At 42.1% G+C, this 22,141-nt stretch overlaps 1 protein-coding gene across 3 annotated transcripts in view; it reads left to right on the top strand.

Moving 5' to 3' along the window:
- Window positions 1-7,104: 7,104 nt before the first annotated feature.
- CEP41 (centrosomal protein 41) overlaps window positions 7,105-22,141 on the top strand; it is a 48,115-nt gene continuing 33,078 nt past the window's right edge. For all 3 annotated transcript variants that reach the window (XR_013442876.1, XR_013442875.1, XM_036078377.2), the window contains exons 1-2: window positions 7,105-7,214; window positions 21,012-21,075. Coding sequence is in view for 1 of the 3 variants with exons in the window: in XM_036078377.2 (XP_035934270.1) it covers window positions 7,182-7,214; window positions 21,012-21,075 (97 nt within the window). In the remaining 2 variants the exon portion in view is untranslated. The remainder of the gene's footprint in view (window positions 7,215-21,011; window positions 21,076-22,141) is intronic.

Below are 22,141 nucleotides of genomic sequence, written 5' to 3'. Positions count from 1 at the left end.
CCTTTTTCTCTGTGTTTCATTTTGGATGATTTCTAATGTACTATCTTTAAGTTCATACTTTTGTCAACAGTATGTAGTCTGCTGGTGAACACACTACAAGAATTCTTCATCTTTAATGTATTTTTTTATCTCTCACATTTCCTTTTTATAGTTTCCATTTTTCTGCCCCAATTCCCCATATGTTGATACATGTTTGCCACTTTTTCCACTAGTCCTTTCATATATTAGTCATAGTTATTTAGAAGTTCCTGTCTGATAGATCCTTGTTGTTGAGATCTGGTTCTGTTGATTGTTTTCTCTCAATGATAAGTTCTCCACCCCCCTCTATTTATCTTTTCTTTTTATATTGTCATAATTTGTTATTGAATGTGGAACATTATATGTGAACCCAGTAGAGACTGAAGTAAATGGTGTTTATGCCTGGACGTGGGCTTGCCTCTTCTGTTAGGCTATTATGGGGTGGGGGGGGGAAGGGGGTGAGTTAATCTAGTCAGTAGTTGAGCTGGTTTGAGTTTAGTTGTTGCTATCCTTACCCTTGGTGCACCTTGTGCTTAGTGTGGGAAATGGGTTGCTGGAGGGTTTTTCTCAATACTCTGCTTTACCATTGGCTTTCAGCAGTACCTGCATATTTGAACCACTCAGTGGGGTTTCTCTCCACAGTCTTGCCTCCTCAGCAATAGACTGCTTGCTGCTTGTTGCTAGGCTGTGTTGGAAGGCAGATTGTGGTCCTTGATTCTCCTGGTCCAGCCTCAGTCTCAGGCAAGTCCTGTGCTTCTGGGTCTGGGGAGTAGGACCTTTTCAATGTTACTCCCCTCCTCCCTTGACCTCCTCCACGGTAACCAAACTCTGTCTTGTGTCATTGGTGGGCCTCGGGCAGGAGACAGGTACCTGTTTCTCTCCCAGTGGTAGTCTACCTCTGCTTCATATTGGTGCAGGTTCTTAGATCCAAGAGGTTTTCATGATCACTCTCTCCCTCCCCACTCTGCCCACCCAAACCACAGAGCAAACAGCTTTTGTTTCTATCCTTCCCCCTGAAGTAACAGATATCTTCCAGGTTCCTGAGAGGGAGAAGGATGGTTTCCTGCCCTCCCCCAGATGCAGACAGATTTGCTCCTACCCCTCCCCTGGTGACCCTGGGGACAAGAGGGTCTGTTTTCCCTCCCCTAGTGGCTTAAGACTTCTTGGCTTTAATAAGAGAAAGGTCACAAGATATGGGTGATTTGTGCTTGTCTCATGCAGCAGGCAGTCACCTCCTATAAACCTACACCACCAAGGTGGGGGCTCTCTCTGGTCTCCTGTCTTCCTCTCACTTCTTTCTTTTGAGCACCCAATGACACCCATGGAGAAGACCTTGCAAGTGAACATAAACTTCCCTTGTGTCTGTCACTCTGAACCAACATAAATATATAGAGAGATATAGATATAAATCTATCTATCTGAGAGAGAGGAAAAGAGACGTTTATTTTAAGGAATTGGTTCATGCAGTAATGGAAACTGGAAAGTCCAAAATCTGCAGAGTAGGTCAGCAGGCTGGAGACCCAGGGAAGATTGCAGCTGCAGTTTAAAGGCAAATCTGCTGGCAGAATTCCCTCTTCCTCAAAGAATTTCAGTCTTTTTCTCTTAAAGTCTTCAACTAATTGATAAGGCCTACCATATGATAAAGGGTAATCTGCTTTATTCAAAGTCTACTGATTTAAATGTTAATATCATCTCTTGGGCTCCTGGGTTGGCTCAGTCGGTTCAGCATCTGACTCTTGATCTTGGCTCAGGTCATGATCTCAGGGTTGTGGGATCAAGCCCCATGTTGAGCTCTGTGCTCAGTGCAGAGTCTGCTTGAGATTCTCTCGCTCCCTCCCCTTCTGCCCCCTCCCTCCAGCTCACGAGCACACACGTACTATAAATAAATAAATAAATAAATAAATAAATAAATAAATAAATAAATAAATAAAAATTTTTAAAAATGTTAATCTCATCTAAAAAGTACCCACAGAAACATCTAGAAGAGTGCTTGACCAAATATCTGGGTACTGTGCCTAGCCAAGTTGACACATAAAATTAACCATCACAGGCTCCCAGTTGTTCTAAACTGATTGACTAGCCCAAATTCAGCCTTTAGGAATTAGTGAAAATTTTAGCTTGATTTCTTAATTTCACATCTATGGCACTCACCTTTTCTCCGATGCTGTGCCAAATGAGAAACAGTTTGTGTGTCCCTTTTCTCCTCAGTAGGGCTTGCCACTTTATGGCATTTGGTTATATGGCTGCCTTGTGATCTCAGCCCATACATTCAAGAAAATGTACGGATTTTGTAGATTATTCACTCTTTTTTTTTTTTTTAAAGAGTTTATTTATTTATTTGACAGAGAGAGAGACACAGTGAGAGAGGGAACACAAGCGGGGGGGGGGGTGGGAGAGGGAGAAGCAGGCTTCCTGCTGAGCAGGGAGCCCGATGCGGGGCTCGATCCCAGGACCCCGGGATCATGACCTGAGCTGAAGGCAGATGCTTAACGACTGAGCCACCCAGGCACCCCTAGATTATTCATTCTTATGGATAGGAAAGGAATGATGTCTCTTGCAGGTTTCTACATCCTAAATAAAAGCAGAACTCCCACTAATGTTTGTTTGTCTTTTAACAATGAGTATGATCTTGATTATTTAAAAACCATGAAGGGTAGGAATTATATTTGTAGAGTCTAGTACAGGGTTGTACATTGGTGGCCTATGGATTTCACATGAAAACCTGGGTTTCTATATTATTCTGAAAAATGTGAATATCTGACACACTTGATCCACATTTACTGACCTTTTCATGGGGCATGCCCAGAGTAACACAGGTTACCTCACCACTGACTCCTCCATCCTGGGGCAGACCATTCTGAGATCCAGGTTGGCTCCTCACAGCCCTCTTGGAACTAGAGCTGTGGCAGAGTATTGTTCCATATAAATCCTAAGACAGAAGCAGAACATGGCATGTGACAACCGAATGCCCTGGATAGGATCACAGTGGGTAAAGGAAATCTTAGATCTGCCTGGGAGGGGACATCATACATCCTTCCTACAACAGCTTGGCATCCTAGGTGGCTCTTGGAAGTGACTGCAGAACTCCACATGTGGGAATGCCAACTCTATCATGTAAGCAAAACCAGGATGCCAATTTTTTGTTTCACCAGAAAGCAATCCCAAAGAAATCCTGAGAGGTGGGTATTACTTTCCTGGGAGGGGCCAGAGGGATGGCCGACACCTCTGGGCCCAGGCCAAGCACTTCAACTCTGGCCTAAGCTGGACACAGGCAAGCGTCAGCCCTCCACTCAGAGGCTGGTGTGCTACTCCCTTGGGCACATTCTACCACCAGGCAGAGCAACACTAAACTGTTACCAGGACTTCAGGGACTTTCTCACAGGGTGGGGCCTGTGGATCTGTGGGTTCGCTGCAGCAAGTGCAGTTCCATTTCCTGGGGAAAGGGAAAGAACCCCAGGACTGGACTGGATTGGGCAGAATTGCTTCCTTAAACTCCTAGAAGTCCTTTATTTAGGGCACAAAAGTAAATGAAGCCAAGGAAGGGAGCTAAGGCCCATATCTGAGAAGCAATGTCATGAGACAGATCTGAGGGGAAGGTGTTGGGCTCTATCAGCAAAGAAGGCTGAGAGCTGAGGGGGAGGGGAAGGGAGAAGCAGTTGGATGGCATGAGGCCAGATTCAGGCTGAAGATGGGTCCAGAGGGTTTTAGGCTCAGGAGAAAAATCAGACTGCAACACCTAAATGCCCACATCGTTTCCCAGGAAGGGAGGCTGGGGGGAAGGGACGGACCAAGCACAGCAGCACCTAAAACATGAACTCCTCAGTAAGCCAGCCACACTTAACCTCTCTGGGGCTCCCACCAAGTCTGCCGAGACTAAAAGCTTTTTGGAACACCTACAGGGTTAAAAAAGAAGACATCAAACAAATGGAAGTTCACAAGAGCACTTCTAACTTCATGAAAAATAAGATTAATCAGTGGAAGTAGGAACTTTTAAAGAAAAGAATCAGAACTTCTTCTCTTACAAACAAAGCTTGAACCTCTTAGCAATCACGACTCTGATTGCAAGGATCTCACTCAAGTGCCTGGAGGGTCTTTTACTGCCAAGAACAGGAGAGCTAGAGCACTTCACAGAGCAGAATTACACAGAATTCAGCTCAGGTCTAAAACGGCCCAGACAAAAGCCACAGACCATTTTCAGGCTGAAATCAGAATCAGGCTTTTTTTTGTGTCTTAGAAGGAGAAGGTTTTTATTAAAGTATAAAATTAATTCATAGTCACTGAAGGAAATCTGCAAAATACACAGAAGTACAAAGAATTTTAAAAATCCACATTCCATCATCCAGAGATGGCTTACATTTAAAATTTTTTTTTCAGTTTTTTTCTGTGGATACCTGTATGTTTCTCCACCCAAATCAGGATTATATTAAGTAAAAAAGTGTTTCCAGCTCTTCTCTTTTACTGTATCAAGAACAGTTCTCCATTGCCTTAATTATTTCTTGAAACTTACTTTTTAATGGTTTCATAATATTACTTTTTTATGGATATGCCCTCACTTAATCATTTTTTAACTGATGATCAATTAAGTTGTTTCAACTTTTCATCATTTTAAAAAGATTCTAGTAAATATCTGTGGGTATAACCTTTGTGTATCTCTCTGATTATTTCCTTAGAAGAAATTTTTAGAATATTAAGATTTGAGAGGTTCTCGATACCCACTCTCAAATTACTTTTCAAAATGGTTACACTTCTTTATAGTCACACTAACAGTGTATAAGCATGCTTGTTTCATGCATTAGCCAATACTGAGCATTATCATTTAAAAAAGAGAAAAACAAAAACTTTTGTCCATTTGTTAGTTGAAAAATGAGATCTAGCTGCACGGTTTTATATTTCTCTCATTATTAATTGGACGTTTCTTCATATGTTTATTAAATGCTTTTTTCTATAAATTATCTTTTTATGACACTTACCTATTTTTCATATAAGCAGTAAGCACCTTGCTTTGATTATGATGCAGTTTTGCTATATAACCAAAAGGAATCTTTAAGGGAAATTCATCATGTTAAAAGCCTTTTGATTTATAGCTTTAAGCTTTCTAAGGATTCCATTGAGGCAAAATGAGAGGTTCTTCTACAGCAGAGCCTCTCAAGGTGTGGCCCTTGGACTCCGTGCATCAGAATCAAGGAGTAGGAGTGGGAGAACATGTATTTAAAATCCTAAACCCTCACCCTAGACACAGAATCAGCATCTCTGATGACTGGACCCAAGAACCCACATTTCTATAATCTCTGCATGCTTTACATGCAGCCCAAATTTGATAATCAAAATGAGTACTGAGACAAATAAACCTGATATTCCCATACTCTCTGGGGGAAAAAGGGAGATGACCATACAGAGAAGTGAGCCCAAACATTGAAGAACAGAAGTTGAGCTTCCTACTCCAATAGGCTTTTGGGTCTTGTACTTTCTGTTCTTTTTATTGACCTCCATTGTTCTTTAACTTGATTCATGCATTATCACTCATCTACTTGGTCCCCCAAGTTGGAAAAATTATAGCCATCCGTGATGCCTTCCAATTCTTTGCACTCCTTACTTCTTTGCATGTATATAACGTTCCTTTAACCTACAAATGTCTCGAAGACTCTTTTTCTCTTTTTATCACCTTTTAGTTTAGTCTCTTATCACCTTTTAGTTTAGTCTCTTATTCTCACTCTCTCCTCTTTCTTCTATTTATTCTACCCATAATCTCCATCACCACCCAACCTCCACACCACACCAGTAAGCATTCGTTCTAAGTAGCAATGTGTCCACAAGCCTCTTCCCATTTTTTGCTGCCCCTAAACTCCTCCTCATTCTAGTGGAGGGGGTGAAAACTGGGAATTTTAGAGGGATTAAAGGACTGGAGAACACTAGAGAAATTCAGACAAACTCAGTAGGCATGAATGTAATGTGCAAGAGACAGCTGTGGCCAGTTTCAGCTCCTGGAGGTCAAGCAACACTATTTAAGGTGTGGCCCTCTGGGGGGGATGCTGAAGTGTCTGAGAGGACAAGGGCATGTGAGGCCATTTTGTTGAATGGGTCATCCGCACAGACCCTGAAGTAGCTCAGCTACATGCTATTATTCACAAGTAGAGAGCCAGTGAATATGACCAGTTCAGAGTAACCTTTCTCCATTCCTGGAAAAACAACTTAGACCAAAGGACAAAGGGTTATTGTGTTGTTCTCCCATGTAAAAGTAAATTTTGATGAATTTGGTGGGACATTTTGGAGCCAAAGTCAAACTGTGTGTGTGATCGTCTTGTAAAGGTGCTAGGACTTAATTTTCAGATCTGGAATAAGAACAGGTGGCAGCTGATGGCAGGAGTCACAATGGTTTCCATGACAACGGGACTGGATCTTAGTCATCCTCCCATCCTCCACAAAACCTACTGCAGCTTTTCTCATAAGGTGCTTATTAAATATTTGTTAAATGAATGATGAATCACAGAATAGTGTGTGCGCTTTGCAATTAAGGCTGCCGTTCTCTAGCTAGCTAAAAAGCTTTTAAAGCTACAATAATTACTGTACTTACCCATGATATTTTGCATAATTTGCATATTAACTTAACCCGAAAATAATAAACTACAAATTCCCATTCTTGCTGAACCACCCTGTCTCGCATCTTTACCCTATTGTAGAAGTAGCCCAGATGTTTGCTTAAGATGGCCTTAGCAGGGGAGGGTGCCCCCTGTGTCATATACGTGCCTGAACATTAGCTAGAAAGACCTGTTTCCCCCTTGAAGTCCCCCTCCACCGCCTCCTGCTCTCCGGCCCTTCCCCCTCCCTGGGCTCCGCGCATCGGCTCACGCGCAGGCGCTAGCCTGCCCTTCCCCCGCGCCCCTCTTCCCGCGCTCCGGCAGCAGCCTGCCGGGCCCTGCCGAGAGCACAAAAGGCCTCGGCAGCTGGCGTCCCCCCGTTGCCTGTGGCAACCATTGAGCGGCGTCTCGCTCTCCCTTGACCCTACAATGAGAGAGTAAAAAGGGCCTCCATTGGCTAGCCGGAGAAGGGAGACCAATCGGAGTAGAGGTTGTAAAGAGGCGGCCGAGAGAGGTTGTGGGGGTAGGAAGCTAGGGTTAGAGGCTACCGGTGAGGCTAGAAACCCCGCGTGGTCGGTTGGAGGAAATATGTCTGTCCGGAGGCACATTGGGAATCCTGAGGTGAGGGCCAGGTCCGGATCCGAGAGCCGGAGGGGGCGGGCGCACCGGAAAAGGCTCCACGTGGGCAGGGAAGAGCAGCTAGCGACTTCCGCCGGCCGGAAGGCGGGAAGCGGCCGGCGTGAGGAGGGGTCTGGAGAGCGGAGGGAGGCGGGGCGGGCCTGGGGGCCTCGGAGCCGAGGCCGTTGTCCGGTGGTGAGAGGCCACTCTCCCGCACATGCTCGCTGTGGCCTGGCATTTGTCGCCCAGAGGAGCCAAGTGCACGAAGACACAGCCCCTTCCCTCAAAGGGCTTACAGTCTAGGCGTGGCAGTTACACAATATAACGAACATATGCATGAACGCCCCGAACACTAAAGGAGCAAAATCAAAAGGAGCCATCATTTCTGATTATGGGGACACAGGAAGAGTGGGAATAAGCAGATCAAGCCATTTGGAAAGGACGCAAAATATGACCTTAGTTTACCCTCTTCCCTGTAGGACCATTTCCTTTCTTGTCTGTTTCACCCCTAGGGCCCTGCTGCATTTGTGGCAATTAATTTCAACAAATGTTTATTGGACTCTTACACTGCAGTCCGTGCTAGAAATACAAAGAGAGTAAGACAAGGCATTTGTCCTTTAATAAATTCAGTCTAGTGAGGGAGACTTGGAAACAGAATTTGAATGCGATGTGGTTGGGGGACAAGTTGAGAGAGCACAGAGGAAAGATTGGACTCAAGGAAGTGAGGGAAGGGTCCTGGAGATGGCCTGAAATGGCAAGGTGGGTAGCCAGGTGAGGAAGCATCTCAAGTAGAGAATAGCAAGAGCAAAGATGAGGAGGTGTGAAACGTGGGAGTGGACAGTTCCCTCTAGAGAAGCTGGAGTAAAGCCTGGAAGGGCCTTCTGTGCCTTGCTAAAGTACTTGGCCTTTATACCGAACAGGAGTTGCAAATTATTTCATTTCATGGTGGATGTCTATGTGCTGTGTTGAGGAAAATTGTGAGGCTCTGCAGGAGAGTACCATGATCAAATACAATCTCTACCATGAAGGTGGGGGAGGTAGGTGTGGAGAGTGGCAATTTGTCACATATTTATCTTGCCTGCTGGTCTGAATTTAAGAAGCTTTTGAGGAGTTTTAAGTAACCGAGTGATGTGGTCAGATTTGCATTTTAGGCAGAGGGCTGTAGCCACGTTGTGGAGAAAGGAGGAGGCCAGGACTGGAGGTAGGCAGATTGGGTAGGTGGTATTTACGATATAGACCTAAAGGAAGGTCATGGAACATGGGACAGAAATGAGAAATATTTAGGTAATTAAATCATTAAGACTTCATGATTAGCTTTGAGAAATGAGATTGGAATGGATGACTTAGTTTCCCAGCTTGGGCTACTCATCAGTGCCCATGTCATTAATGAGATCAGGAATGAGGGAGAAAGAGGAGTATAGGGGGCTAGGAGCTGGGATGCTCTGTGTGGTCACACATTTGTGTCCTAGAGGAAGATGTCCAACTTTCTTGTGTTAGTGGAGCATATTTTCCAGTAATTTCTTGAAAAAGAGTGCATGAGAAATAACTTTTTTATTTATATCTAAAATGTTAGGCATGTCTGAAAATGCTGTTATTCTGCCTTCACATTTATTTCCCTGCAAGTTTGGTGGAGTATAGAATTCTTGGTTGGAAACCATCAGCGTTTTGAAAACATTGCATTATAGTTTTCTAGCATCCAGTGTTGCCGTGAAGTCCAAAGCCATGCTGTACCTTTGTACTTGACTTGATTTTTCCTTTTTAGAAGCTTGTAGAATCTTCTCTATGTTACCAGTGTTGTGTTTCATAAAGATATTCCTTGCTATGGGTCTCTTTTCACTCATTTTGGTGGGCACCAGAAATTCATGTCTTTCTATTCTGTGAAATTTTGTTGTTGACTTCTCCTTCCTATTTTCTCCATCCTCTTTTTCTTTAATTCATTATTTTCATGTTGCTTCTATAAGACTGGTTCTCTAATTTTCTTAAACTTTATTTCCTGTTTTCCACATCTTTGTCTTTTTGCTCTCTTTTGGAGATTTGTTTAACTTTATCTTCTAATCCTATTTAATTTCTGCTGTTGTGTTTTTAATTCTTTTTTTTTTTTAAGATTTTATTTATTTGCGAGAGACAGAGAGAGAGAGTGAGAGAGAGAGTGCACGAGAGGGGGTAGGGTCAGAGGGAGAAGCAGGCTTCCCACTGAGCAGGGAGCCTGATCCGGGACTCCATCCTGGGGCTCCAGGATCATGACCTGAGCTGAAGGCAGTTGCTTAACCAACTGAGCCACCCAGGCGCCCCTGTGTTTTTAATTCTTAAGACCTCTGTTTTGGACTCTGATGTCCTTTTAAAAAAACTTTATTTTGATGGGGCACCTGGGTGGCTCAGTCGTTAAGCGTCTACCTTCAGTTCAGGTCATGATCCCAGGGTCCTGGAATCGAGCCCTGCATCAGGCTCCCTGCTCTGCGGGAAGCCTGCTTCTCCCTCTCCCACTCCCCCTGCTTGTGTTCCTTCTCTTGTGTCTGTCTCTGTCAAATAAATAAATAAAATCTTTAAAAAAAAAAAACACATTTTATTTTGAAATAACTGTAGATTCACAGGAAGTTGCAAAAATAGTACAGTCCCATGGACCTTCACCCAGTTTCCCCCATTGATTATATTTTATGTAAGTATAATACAATATCAAAGCCATACATTTGTACAGATTGACATTTGTAAAATGTGTGTATAATTCTAGGCTATTTTTTCACATGTGTAGATTTAATATAATCAAGATTGCATGTGTTTAGATTTATAATCAAAATACAGAACTATTCCATCACCAGAAATATCTCCCTCGTACTACCCCTTCCTAGTCATTTCCACTTTCCTCTGCCTCACCATCCTAACCCCTGGCAATCACTAATGTGTTCTCCATTTCTGTAATTTTGTCATTTGGAAATGTTACATAAATGGAATCACATGATATGTGACCTTTTGAGATTGGCTTTTTTCACTCAGAATAATGTCCTTGAGACACATTCAAGTTGTTGCCTATAGCAATAGTTCATTCCTTTTATTGCTGATTAGTATTCTGCGGTATGTATGTATAACAGTTTGTTTAACCATTCAACTATTATAGGATATTTTGGTTGTTTTCAGTTTGAGGCTATTATGAATAAAGATATGAACTTTTGGGTACAGCTGTTTGTATGGATGTCAATTTTCATTTCTCTGGGATAGATGCCTGGGGGTGTAGTTGCTGGGTTGTATGTGAGCTTACATTTAGTTTTTTAGAAACTGCCAAACTATTTTCCAGAGTGACTGTACCATTTTACATTCTCATCACCAGTGAATGAGAGATGAATTTTTGCACATTCTTGGCAACATCTGGTACTGTCAGTATTTTTATTTTAGTTGAGTTTTTGTGTTTTTTGTGGGGTTTTTTTTGTGTTTGTTTTTAGAGAGGGAGTGAGGAGGGGGGAGGGAGGGGCAGAGGTAGAGGAAGAGAGAATCTCAAGCAGGCTCCACGCCCAGCACAGAGCCCAATGTGGGGCTTGATCTGATGACCCTGGGATCATGACCCAAGCCAGAATCAAGAGTTGGACGCTTAACTGAGCCACCCAGACGCCCCTATTTTAGTTGTTTTAATAGGTACACTGTGACATCTCATAATGGTCTGAACTTGTATTTCCCCAATGGATACCGAGGTTGAACATCTTAAATTTTTTCATGTGCTTATTTGCCATACATATATCTTCTTCAAAAAAATATCTCTTTGTATCTTTTGCCTAATTTCTAATTGGATTTTTTTACTGTTGTTTTGTGTGTTTGCTTGTGACTGTGTAAATATTGATTATTGCCAAAGCAGTGATCGTTACAGTTACATTTTCTTTCTTACTACTTTTTGTTTTTCTTGGAGTTCCTATCTACCTTTATTTTTATTCTATACTATTTCTAAACTTTTATAAACAATGTAGGAAAATTTTCCTACATCACTATTTATCATTTGTTTCCAGTTATCTTTTCCAAAATGTTCTCTGTGCATTTGTGTGTGTGTATGTGCGCACTTGTATGTGTAGAGAGAGTTTTATTTTGTGCTTTTCTTTTACCCAAATGTTATAACATTATATATATGGCTTTTTGGCTTGCTCTTTGTACTTAACACTAAGTCTTGGAGATCTTTCCATGTTAGACAAATATAGGTCAACTTAATTCTTTTCTTTTTTTTTTTAAGGTAGCAAGGATTGCTTTTTTTTTTTTAAAGATTTTATTTATTTATTTGAGAGAGAGAATGAGATAGAGGGAGCATTGAGTGGGGGGAGGGTCAGAGGGAGAAGCAGACTCCCCGCTGAGCAGGGAGCCCGATGCGGAACTCGATCCCAGGACTCCAGGATCATGACCTGAGCCGAAGGCAGTCGCTTAACCAACTGAGCCACCCAGGCACCCTAATTCTTTTCTTTCAACTCTTACATAAGTACTTGGTCTGCTTGTAGAGCAAAAGTTTTTTTTTTTAATTTTTGTTACTTGTTAAATTTTAATGTTTTTACTAACAGCATTATGAGATATAATTCACCCATCTAAAGTATACAATTCAGTGGTTTTAATATATCACAGAGTTGTGCAATCATCACTAATTTTCATTACACCAAAAAGAACATTTTCATTATACCAAAAAAATTCTGTAACCTTTAGCTATCATTCCCCAATTTTCCCATTGTCTCCCCTATCTAGTCTTGACAATCACTAATCTGCTTTGTCTCTATATTTGCCTGTTGTCTACATTTCATATAAATGAGTCATGCAAAATGTGGTCTTTTGTGACTGGCTTCTTTAATTAACTTAGAATAATGTTTTAAATTATAATGTTATATCATGTCTTCGTACTTCATTCCTTTCTACTGCTGAATGATATTCCTTGACATAGATATACATATTTTATTTGTTCTTTCTGATGGACATTTGGGTTGTTTCTACTTTGGTGCTGTAATGAATGATGCTACTATGAATATTCATGGACAAGTTTTTGTGTATGTGTGTTTTCGTTTCTCTAATGATAGTTTTTTGAAATATTTTTTTCCCCCTGCATAGTCTATTTCCTTCCTATTGCTATTTTTCTTTTTGTTTTGTTGGAGATTAGTATTAGTTAACTCAGGCTGCCATAACAAAATGTCACAGACTGGGTTGCTTAAACAACAAATTTATTTCTGGCAGGCAGTTTTGGAGTACTGGAAAGTTCAAGATCAAGGTGCTGGCCAGTTTAGTTTCTGGTGAGAGGTCTCTCTTGCCTTGCAGATGGCTGCCTTCTCATTGTGTATTCCTAGATTTCTTTCTGTGTGTACTTGTAAAGAGGGGGAAGCTCTTTGGTGTCTCTTTTTGTAAGGACACTAATCCTATTACACTTGTGCCCCATCCTTATGATCTTCTTTAACCTTAATTACCTCCTAAAGGCCCTGTCTCCAAATACAGTTACACTGGAGATTAGGGCTTTGTGTGCCCCCAAAATTCACAGCAATGTTCTGAGGCTTCTTTTAATCCTAAATTATTAATTTATGTTTTTGAGTTAGAAACTTAAACAGGTGATTGGGATCTGTTTATCTGAGAGGGGCTTGCTGATGGTGAGCCTAATTACAGGAAGATCTCACTGGGCCATGATTTGGGCGACTATCCTCCCAAATCTACACCTTCAGCTCTTTTCTCTTAGGTTGGTGATTTTCCTCAGAGAATTCCCTCATTCTCCTGAGAGTAAAAGCCTAGCTGAATTCCTGGAGGAATTAGGGCTAGGAGCTAAATCTCAACATTAGTTTGCATCATTCACTTAATGCCCCTATTTTCAGTAATGATATCTCTACCTTTCTCTGTCTAAAGACATCCCAGTCCAGAAATCCTTCTCAGGGAATAAATCTATAGATAGCTACCGTGGTGGGGGAGGGGCAGTCACCCAGTAGCACGCAGGGGACAGGGATTTGGAGATCAAGTTGCTTCTCATCAGCCTTTAAACAATCTTCCTTATTTCAGCCACTCCTTTTGCTCCCCACTCCTGGAGGTGCTTGAGGCTGTCAATTCCTAAGCCTTTTAAGAATTGTTCTTGGCTTTCCCTTGAGTCAGTCAAGTCATTTTTACTGTTGATCTGCTTTCTAGAATTCAAAAATCTATTGCTGTCACTTCTCCCACTCGCTCTGGTTTTTTGAACTCTATGTCCTTAAAATAGAAGACAAAATTGAGGTTTTGGAAGGAAGTGATTTTAAATGCATGTGTTCAATATGCTATCTTCACCCAGTAGATCATGATCTGTAATTATTTTATTTGTAATCTATAATTATTTGCTTATTTCTGGCATACTTACAAGAACATAAACTAGGGTCCTTGTATGTATTGTCCCACTGCCTGGCATGCAGTAAACATCTGTTGAATGAGTAAATGAATATATGCCTGAGCTGGGAGGAAAAGTCAGGCCATAGTTCCCTACTTGGATATCAAGCATATAAATGGAATTAAACCTAAGTGTGTGGCTCTCAGAGAACCTGTAGATTGAGAAGATGGAATCCTGGGGAACACAGTGTTTAAGCAGCTGACAGAAGTGATCCATGTGTCATTGGAGAATCGGGGAGAGAGATATCACTAAAGGCAAGGGAGTGGAAACTGAAGAAGGTGGGGCTGTATGACAGGGTCAAAAGGTACAGAAAGGTGAAGTGAGTTAAAGAATGGGAAGTCACCATTATATTCAGCAATTAGGGGATCTCTGATGTTGGCGAGCTGCCACAGGAACCATACTAGAATGGTGGGGACAGTAGCCATGCTGCAGTGGATTGAGGAGTAAAGCGCAGATACCCGGAAGGCATTCCAATTATATATTAGAAAATATATTCCAGTTATATATTGATTCATCACGAATCACCTCATGTTTAGTGACTTAAAATAATAGTCATTTTATTATGATCTCTATGGTTCTGAAGGTTGACCAGGCTCAGTTAGGTGCTGCTTATTTGGGATCTCATGTGGTTTTGCAGGCAGACAGAAGCTGGGGCTAGAGTGATCTTGAAGGCTTCTTCAAGGCCATGGATACAGTCTGTTGGCAAGTACCTCAGCAGGGGCCGTCAGCCATACCACCTACAAATGGCCTTTTCCATGTGGCTTGGCCTTCCTCACAACATGGTAGCTGAGTCCCAAGAACAAGTGTCCCAGGAGAACCAGGTGGAAGCTGTATTGCCCTTTATGATCTAGCCTCAGAAGTCATAAGGCAGCACTTTCATCCAGATTCAAGCAAGGGGGGTGGGGGGGCATTGGCCCCCTGTGGGAGGAGTTTCAACATCACAGCATAAGTGAGATGGGAAATTCTCTTGCAAACATCTTGAAAAATACAGTCAGCCATAGGTAGTAGCCGCTAGCGAAGTAGGGGCTGCTACATGTGCATACAGGGTCAAGGTTGGTGTTTGAGATCAGTAGAATTGGACCAGATTAAAACTGCCATTAAAAAAAAAAATGTTCTCCTTTCAAAGACCTATGTTAAACGTAAGATTGCCTTAAATGAGATTCTTTTCAAGATTGAATTCATTTCCTTCATTTTATGGACCTCCTGTCTATACAAAGGAGATAAGTAGGGAAATTCTGAACAAAATGTATAATGGTATTTTTAAGAATCCTTTAAATGTAAATCTTATTATATATGTTGCAGTTGAAATACAACCAACCTTGGGAGTTTCATTTTGAGAGAGGTGGGAAGTCAGAAAAGCACATTCATGTTTGAACAATTTGAGATTCAGACTATCTCATTCATTTTTTAGTGATTTGCTTTCAGAAAAATCCCATTGTTGACTTCTCATTCTTCTCCCCTCTCCGACATCCATGTATTCAATAAAGCCCGGTCTTACTTTGCATATGTTAGTAATCTGCCAAAATACTCTTGCAATGATACAGCTCACAGCTCAGTATTTTTGTTACCTTCTATTGTCCTCATGGCCTCTTCCAGACCCTCAGTGTACATTCAGTCTTCTCTACTTGGAGCCTACGTGTCCATGTCCTACCATACAGCACAGGATTTCATATACCCATGGTTCTTAACCCTTTTTGGGTTATAAACCCCTTTGAAAATTTGGTGAAAATCACAGAACCCTTTCCCCAGAAAAATGCACATACACAAAATTTTTCATAGTTTCACAGGACTCATGGGCCATCTAAAACCCATTGGTGGATCTGGTATTCAGATGTGTGGAAGGGGGCAAGCTCTAGAGGCAGACTACCCAGTTTCATTCCAGGTTCTACCTTCTCACCAGCTGACTAGCGTCGGGAAGTCCATCCCATCTCTGTGCCCCTGTTTCCTAATATGCTGAATGAAGATATTACTAATATCTGCATCAGGGGTGGTTGTGAGGGTTAAATGAGATAATGTAGGTAAAATGCTTAGTCGAGTGCCTGACGACATGGTTAAGTGCTCAGTAGATATTAGCAGGGATTATCTTCATTATTGTTGTTGTACCTTCTCTAGCCAATTGAACAATGTGGGGTTCTTTCAACATGCTTTTAAAGTGGCTTCGCTATTATAATTCTCTCCACTTGAAATACTTTTTCCATCCTTTTCCCCTATCTTTATCCATAGAAGTTCAACCCTTAAAACCCAACTCCAATGCCATTTCTTCCATAAAGTCTCCCACATCACCCCCGGTGTATGAATGCTCCCTATGCTTCAGATTCCTAGAGCATCCCGTGGTGCCGGCGTGCGCACTCTGTGCTGCTCAGCCCAGAGCCATCTTCATCCTTTAGGCTGTCCTTACTGCTCACACTGGTGGGAGGCCCTGCAGCAGGTAGAGAGATCCAAGAGGTTGAGCCATGTCCCAAGCGCAGGAAGTGAGGAGTGTGATTCGTACAAAGTGCTGTCATAGTCTGGGCAGGAGGGAGATTTCCATCTGCCTGGGGCCTTCCCAGTAGTCTTCTCGGAAGGTATGTCTGTGCTGGGTCTTGAAAGCCGAGTAGCAATGAAGTCGCTGGGATGTCATGGGTAGACAGGGAGGACATTATCTTTGGACCCTTTCTAGGGATGTAAACCCTCAAATGGTCTTTGACATTTTTCATTGCTCACTGATAATACCACAGACATGAACCTTCTCAGCCTCCTCCCTCCTCCTGATAAACTTCATCATGACCACCTATCTGATATCTTTTCCTTAAATACATAACCAAAGCTGAACCTTCCACCTGGGCTCTGGGCCTCATCCTCTCCCACTCCCTCCTTTCCATACCTTCCTGCTTCATTTCCAACGCCTCCTATCTAGCCTCTAAACATCCTCAAATCTCTCCTTTCTTCCAAAACAAAACAAAGCAACAACAAAAACTAATTCCTTCGCAACTCTCAAGGAAAAAAAAAGGCCATCTGGCTACTATCTTCTTTCCTCCCTCCCCGTTTCATACAACCTGCTGTTTTTGCTTCTGCTTCTGTCAATTTACTGTAACCTCATCCACCAGGGTCGTCAACAATGTCCTGCTTTGTTCAATCCAAACTTACTTTGTTATTCTCTTACTTGACCTGCATTCTTGCTCACTTGTTCATGTTTGACCTCTTGTTCTCAGACTTGACAGCATTGATCACTGTTGACCACTCCCTTCTTCCTGAAACTCTTCTTTAATTTTCATGACCCACTTTCTTTTGGCCTCTCGTGAATCTCATGCACAGTGCTTTTCTCTACCTGACCTTAAGTGCTGGGGTTTTTTCTTCTCCATCTTACACAATCTCTGATGGTGATTTTGTCCAACAACCTCCAAATCTTATTTCTGCAACCCCAGATTTCTCTCCTGATCTCAGACCCAAACAACCAGCTCACCACTTCCATTTTGGACAACCCGCAGATACCACATACTCAACATGCCTCAACGTGAAAAACATTATGTTTTTCAACTGATGCTTCCTCCTTAAGTCCCTTTTTTGGGGAATGATATCACTGTCCTCCCCCTGTTCTACCAGTCAGTTTTCAATCATATTGATTTTACATCTTTAAAGATTTCTTGAAACTGTCTCTTCTTCCTCGTGTCTACTGTCACTTCCTTAGCACCACAGATGTTTCTTAGTACAACTGCCTCTTAACTGATCTTCGTGCCTCCATCCTTGACAACGATCCTATTAGTTCTCCAGAATGCTGCCAGAGTGAGCTTTCTAAAATGGAAAGATAATCCCATCACTTCTCCTTAAACTTTCTTCGATGACTCCCCAATCATCTGCACTAGGGTTTCTCAACTTCGGCACTATTGACATTTGGGGCCAGCTCATTCTTTGCCGTGGGGGACTTCCCTGTCATTGTAGGATGTTTCGCAGCATCCCCGGCCTCTACTCACTGGATACCAGTAGCATCCCCACCACCACCACCCAGTTCTGACAACCTAGAATATCTGCAGACATTGACAGTCGTCTCCGGGCGCAGGGGGAGCAAAATTGCCATCTACAGGAAAAAAAATCCTGGTTTCTTACTCTGGATACAAGGCCCTTAGGAACTGCCCTCCCTGCCTCTTCAGCCTCATCTGACCCCATGATGCCCTCTATGCTTCAGGTCTACCCAGAAACCCTGCCGCTTCCACCCATTACTCCTTTAGTCTGACTAATTCTCTTGGCCATCAGATTTCGGCCCAGAAGTCAGTGCTCAGGACATAGTTCTTGACTCTTTTACTCAGGATCAGGTGCCGATCCCACAAGCTCCTGTTGCACTCCCTCCTTCCCTCTCCTTTTCATCATGTAGTGTGGTATCTCTTTGTTGGCTTGTCTTCCTTCCCAGCACCACCGAGAGCTGGATGGCTGTGTGTCCTCTGCAGAGCGGCTCACTCCTCCAGTAAATGTTGCCTGAATGGTTAGTGCTCAATAAGGCTTTGTTGAATGAATGAATAGTCCTTGAAACAGCTTCTTTTCTCAGCTCTTTCACTTTCCACCATTCCGTCCTGTTTATGTAATTGAAAAAAGCCAGTTGGTCAGTAGGTCAAGAAACAGTCACCCCCAAAGCAAGAATTTTAAGGAAAAAAGTATGGCAGTTCCATAAAATCTATGGTAGTCTGCTTAGAGTGAAGCACCAAGTTTTACGTTGTGGTTGGCACCAGAAGGTCAGGAACAAGAAGTGGGTCCAAAAGGGGAAAATGGAAAAGAGACACTACATTTTTCTACTTGCAGCATATGGATTTCTCATTAGTCTCTGTAAGGGAAAACCGGGGGCAGGAAGGGCCCAGCGACTGCAGCTGTCCACACTCTCTCCCCCCATCATTCTGCTGCCACCACACCTGGTCCCCAGAGACATCCTCACTTCTTAGCTATTTTGGCTTAGGTATGGACAAATCCCCTTGGTTCAGCAGAGACTAGCCTGGAGTTTTTCAAAAGACACTTTGCTAGGAAACTAGTGGAAAACAAAACAAAACAAAAGTAAAAACAGGAAATAGCATATAGAAATTATGAAAATACAGAGTACAAAAAAAAATTAAAATCCCTTAGCCTAAGATAACGGAATTCTACTATTAGCTTTTCTTGACTCAGTTTACCAGATGCATGTTTTCCCTGGTTTTTTTGTTTGCATTTTTGGGTTTTTTAGATTTGTTTTGCTATGATATTGTCTTCCTCTGGGGGATCTTATTCTAAAGTTCCCCTTTTCAGTCTTTAAATATTTCCCTTCTCTCACTGAAGAATCTTCTATCTTCATCTAGGAAGGAGTTGGAATTGATGTTAGAGTCGATTTCTCTTAAAGACAGCAGGTTACTGGACAGATGGAGACCGGAGTTTTCCAGTCTTTCTCTAGGAATGAAATAGCTCAGGGTTTCCACACACATACACACACACATCTGAGGCCCAATGCTAAGTATTCACTTGCCTGGAGTGAAATGGAAAACACAGACTATGTCACGAGTTTTTTAATAACACTAAAGGACCAATCTTTTTATTCTGGGATTTTTTTTTCTTCCTTACTTTTTAGGTATTAAAATGGCAGGTGCTAGTTATGAGGTTTTGTGCTTTTTTTTTTTAAGGTCCTTTCTTGGCAAAATTAAAAGTTGGTTTTTCTCTATAGGTGCCCCCAGTTTTAAAAAATTCTTCCTGGTCTCTGAAATCTAAAACTCTGGCCAGCAGGACATGCTGTAGTTAACTGTGTTTTCAAGGGCAAATGATACGGGTTTTAAAGTTTGGTGTTCTCCACCTGATTTTTTTTTCTTCTTCTTTCTTTCAGCCGGTAGAGCAAATGACTCTTAATCTCGGGGTCATGAGTTCAAGCCCCACATTGGGTATAGAGATTAGTTAATAAATAAATAAAAATAATTTTTGAAAATAATAATAACGTTTGGTGTTCTCTTCCAAGGAACCAGGTAATTACTATAAGATACTCTGCACTCTATTTTTTTTTTTAAAGATTTTATTTATTTATTTGTCAGAGAGAGAGCTCAGGCAGGCAGAGGGAGAAGCAGGTTCCCTGCTGAGCAGGGAGCCTGATTCGGGGCTTGATCCCAGGACCCTGGGATCGTGACCTGAGCCGAAGGCAGACACTTAACTGACTGAGCCACCCAGGTGCCACTATACTTTGCATTCTAGACACTCACTTGTTTGCTCCATATCAGTAAATGTGCCTACCACGTACTAGGTCCTGGGTGAATACAGATATGCATAAGTCATTGTCCCTGCCTTCGAGGAAATCTAGAGAAGAAGCTCGGGGTGTAAACAATGGTAGAGGGTACTCTGGGAGCCAGGGAGAAGAAATGCCTGATTCCACCTCGGACAGCTTACAGAGAAAGTAAGGTTCTGCCCAAGGACAAGTCAAGGAAAGGCATTCTAGGCAGACGTTTGCTAAGCCTTGGAGACTTGAGTGAGCGCAGCAAGTTAGGGAAGCACTCGGGCAACGTCAACATGGGAACATGTGTATGAGGGTTGGAAGATGAAGCCAGAAATGTATTGGCCAGTTTTAATTTCATATTCTACAGCTGCCTGTGACTGAGCGTATGATGTTCATACTTGTAGGCCAGAAAAGGCCTGAGCAAGAAAGCTATATCTTGAAATGTCAATTCACCAGCCTTCCCTCACTTGAATGGCTTTCGCCAATGCCCCTGAAACTTAATATGTGTAAATGTCTTGTGCTTGGACTTAAGAGTTCACTCCCCGAGTACAGGACAAGGGAGACCTGACATAGCCATTTTTTGATGACCACAAATTCACCCTGGGCCTGTGATGAGCCTCGGCTGCCCCAAGAGCAGATGCCATCATGGTGACATCTGCGGAGCCTCAGACTCCAGGCAAGCAGCAGGGGAGGACTGCCAAACCGGGTCCTGGCCCGGCGGCATCTGGGCATGGTGCTCAGGTCTGGGTCCAAGTGCTACTTTTCAGGGCAGATGTGGATAAAATCTAGAGGGTGTCCAAAGGAGATGGCCTAGAAATCGTCGTACAAAGAGTAAAACTAAAAAGAAGGGTGAGAGAGCTGTCTTTAGTTATTTTCACAGATTTCTTGAGGCAGGGGGGTGTGGGGGGGGGCGTGTCTTATTCTGGGTTGTCACAGTGGATTGGATGGAACTTAGAGGGAGACTAATTTGGCTCAATGTCAGAAATAATTTTTTAAGGGTTTTTTTTTTCCCCCGAATTACATAGTGCTATGAGATTATTTTGACAAAAAATGAAAATATTTTGACAGAAACAAGATAACCATCTTCACCTGTGGAAATGCTGAAGAGTCCTCGATTGAAGGGACAGTTGGGCCTCTAGAGCGCCTTCCTTCTTTAAACTGGATGAAATTTTAGCATCTGTTCTATTTTTTAAATATCTGATTCTTTCCCACCTTTGTTGCCCTTATTTTTACATTAACTCAATTAATTGTGAATTTTCTTATTTTTTAGTATCTGACCAAAAGAATACCACAAAACCCAAGGTATCAGCATATCAAGTCAAGACTGGATACTGGTGAGTAAATATTAGAAAATTAAAACTTAAAAAAAAAAAAAAGATCCAATAACGAATTATTGGCAAGAAGCAGGCTGTTACTCCTGCTGTCAATCAAAGCTCAAAGTTTCTCCGTTCTCACCCCCTGGCCTTCCAGGCTCAGGCTTTATCTTTGAAAGCTTTTTTTTTTTTTTCAGATTATCAGTAAAAGTTTCCATTTACATAACTTAGCTTCTTATAAATCGAGAAACTGATGAAAACCTTGTTCAGTAAGTTACAAGGCTGAGGCTAAATAAATATCCGGGGGTGGGGGAGTGGACCTCTCTTTTGGAGCACCTTAAATATATTCCTTTAAACTCTGAGTAATAGATAATATTTGTACACATTTGTTCAATTCAGTATTTGCAGAGTGCCAACTACATGCAAAGTTATGGACTAGGGGACATAGAAAGATGAGTGTGAATTGTGACTTTTGCAGTCAAAGAGCTTAGATTCAAGTGCAGGCAGACAGACCTGAATGAGTAACTCAAATATCAGAGAAAACTCAATTCGTGCTTCAGTTCAGGTAAAATGAAATTTAAGAGTCGCATTGCTTATTTCCAAGCTCTTAACATTCTTCAGTGTCATGATGCAGACCACTCCCCAGGTCCCTAGTGGATCTGCAGGCTTGTGAGATTGTGATTTCTTATTCGTTTCGTTTTTCAACCGTTTAAAGTCTGCTGTGGCGAATCCATTCTATTGAGATGGTTTTGCTAGTGGATTGGGGCACCACATGCCTTTGGTAATGCTGAATTTGCCACCAGTAACCTGAGGACAACTGAGGAGATACAGACGAGATACTGACTTGGTTTAAATCTCATTCATTTTGTCTTTCTTTCCTCCAGTCTCCTTCGAAATTACTGTCTTCCATTATGCAAGTTTGCTCATATAAAATGAACTTCAATGGAATGTTTTAAATGAACCACCTTTGCAGATACAATTTCTTGGGACCTTTCTTTCAAACATTTCCAAGCTGTACAGATATTTATCCTTGCAAATATCCTGTTTGATGGGAGGTAGAAAATTTTATCTCCGTTTTTGAGGAGGA

The sequence above is a fragment of the Halichoerus grypus genome, chromosome 12, assembly GCF_964656455.1.
Source record: "Halichoerus grypus chromosome 12, mHalGry1.hap1.1, whole genome shotgun sequence".
Lineage (NCBI taxonomy): Eukaryota > Metazoa > Chordata > Mammalia > Carnivora > Phocidae > Halichoerus > Halichoerus grypus.
This window is presented reverse-complemented; position numbering and strand designations above follow the sequence as displayed.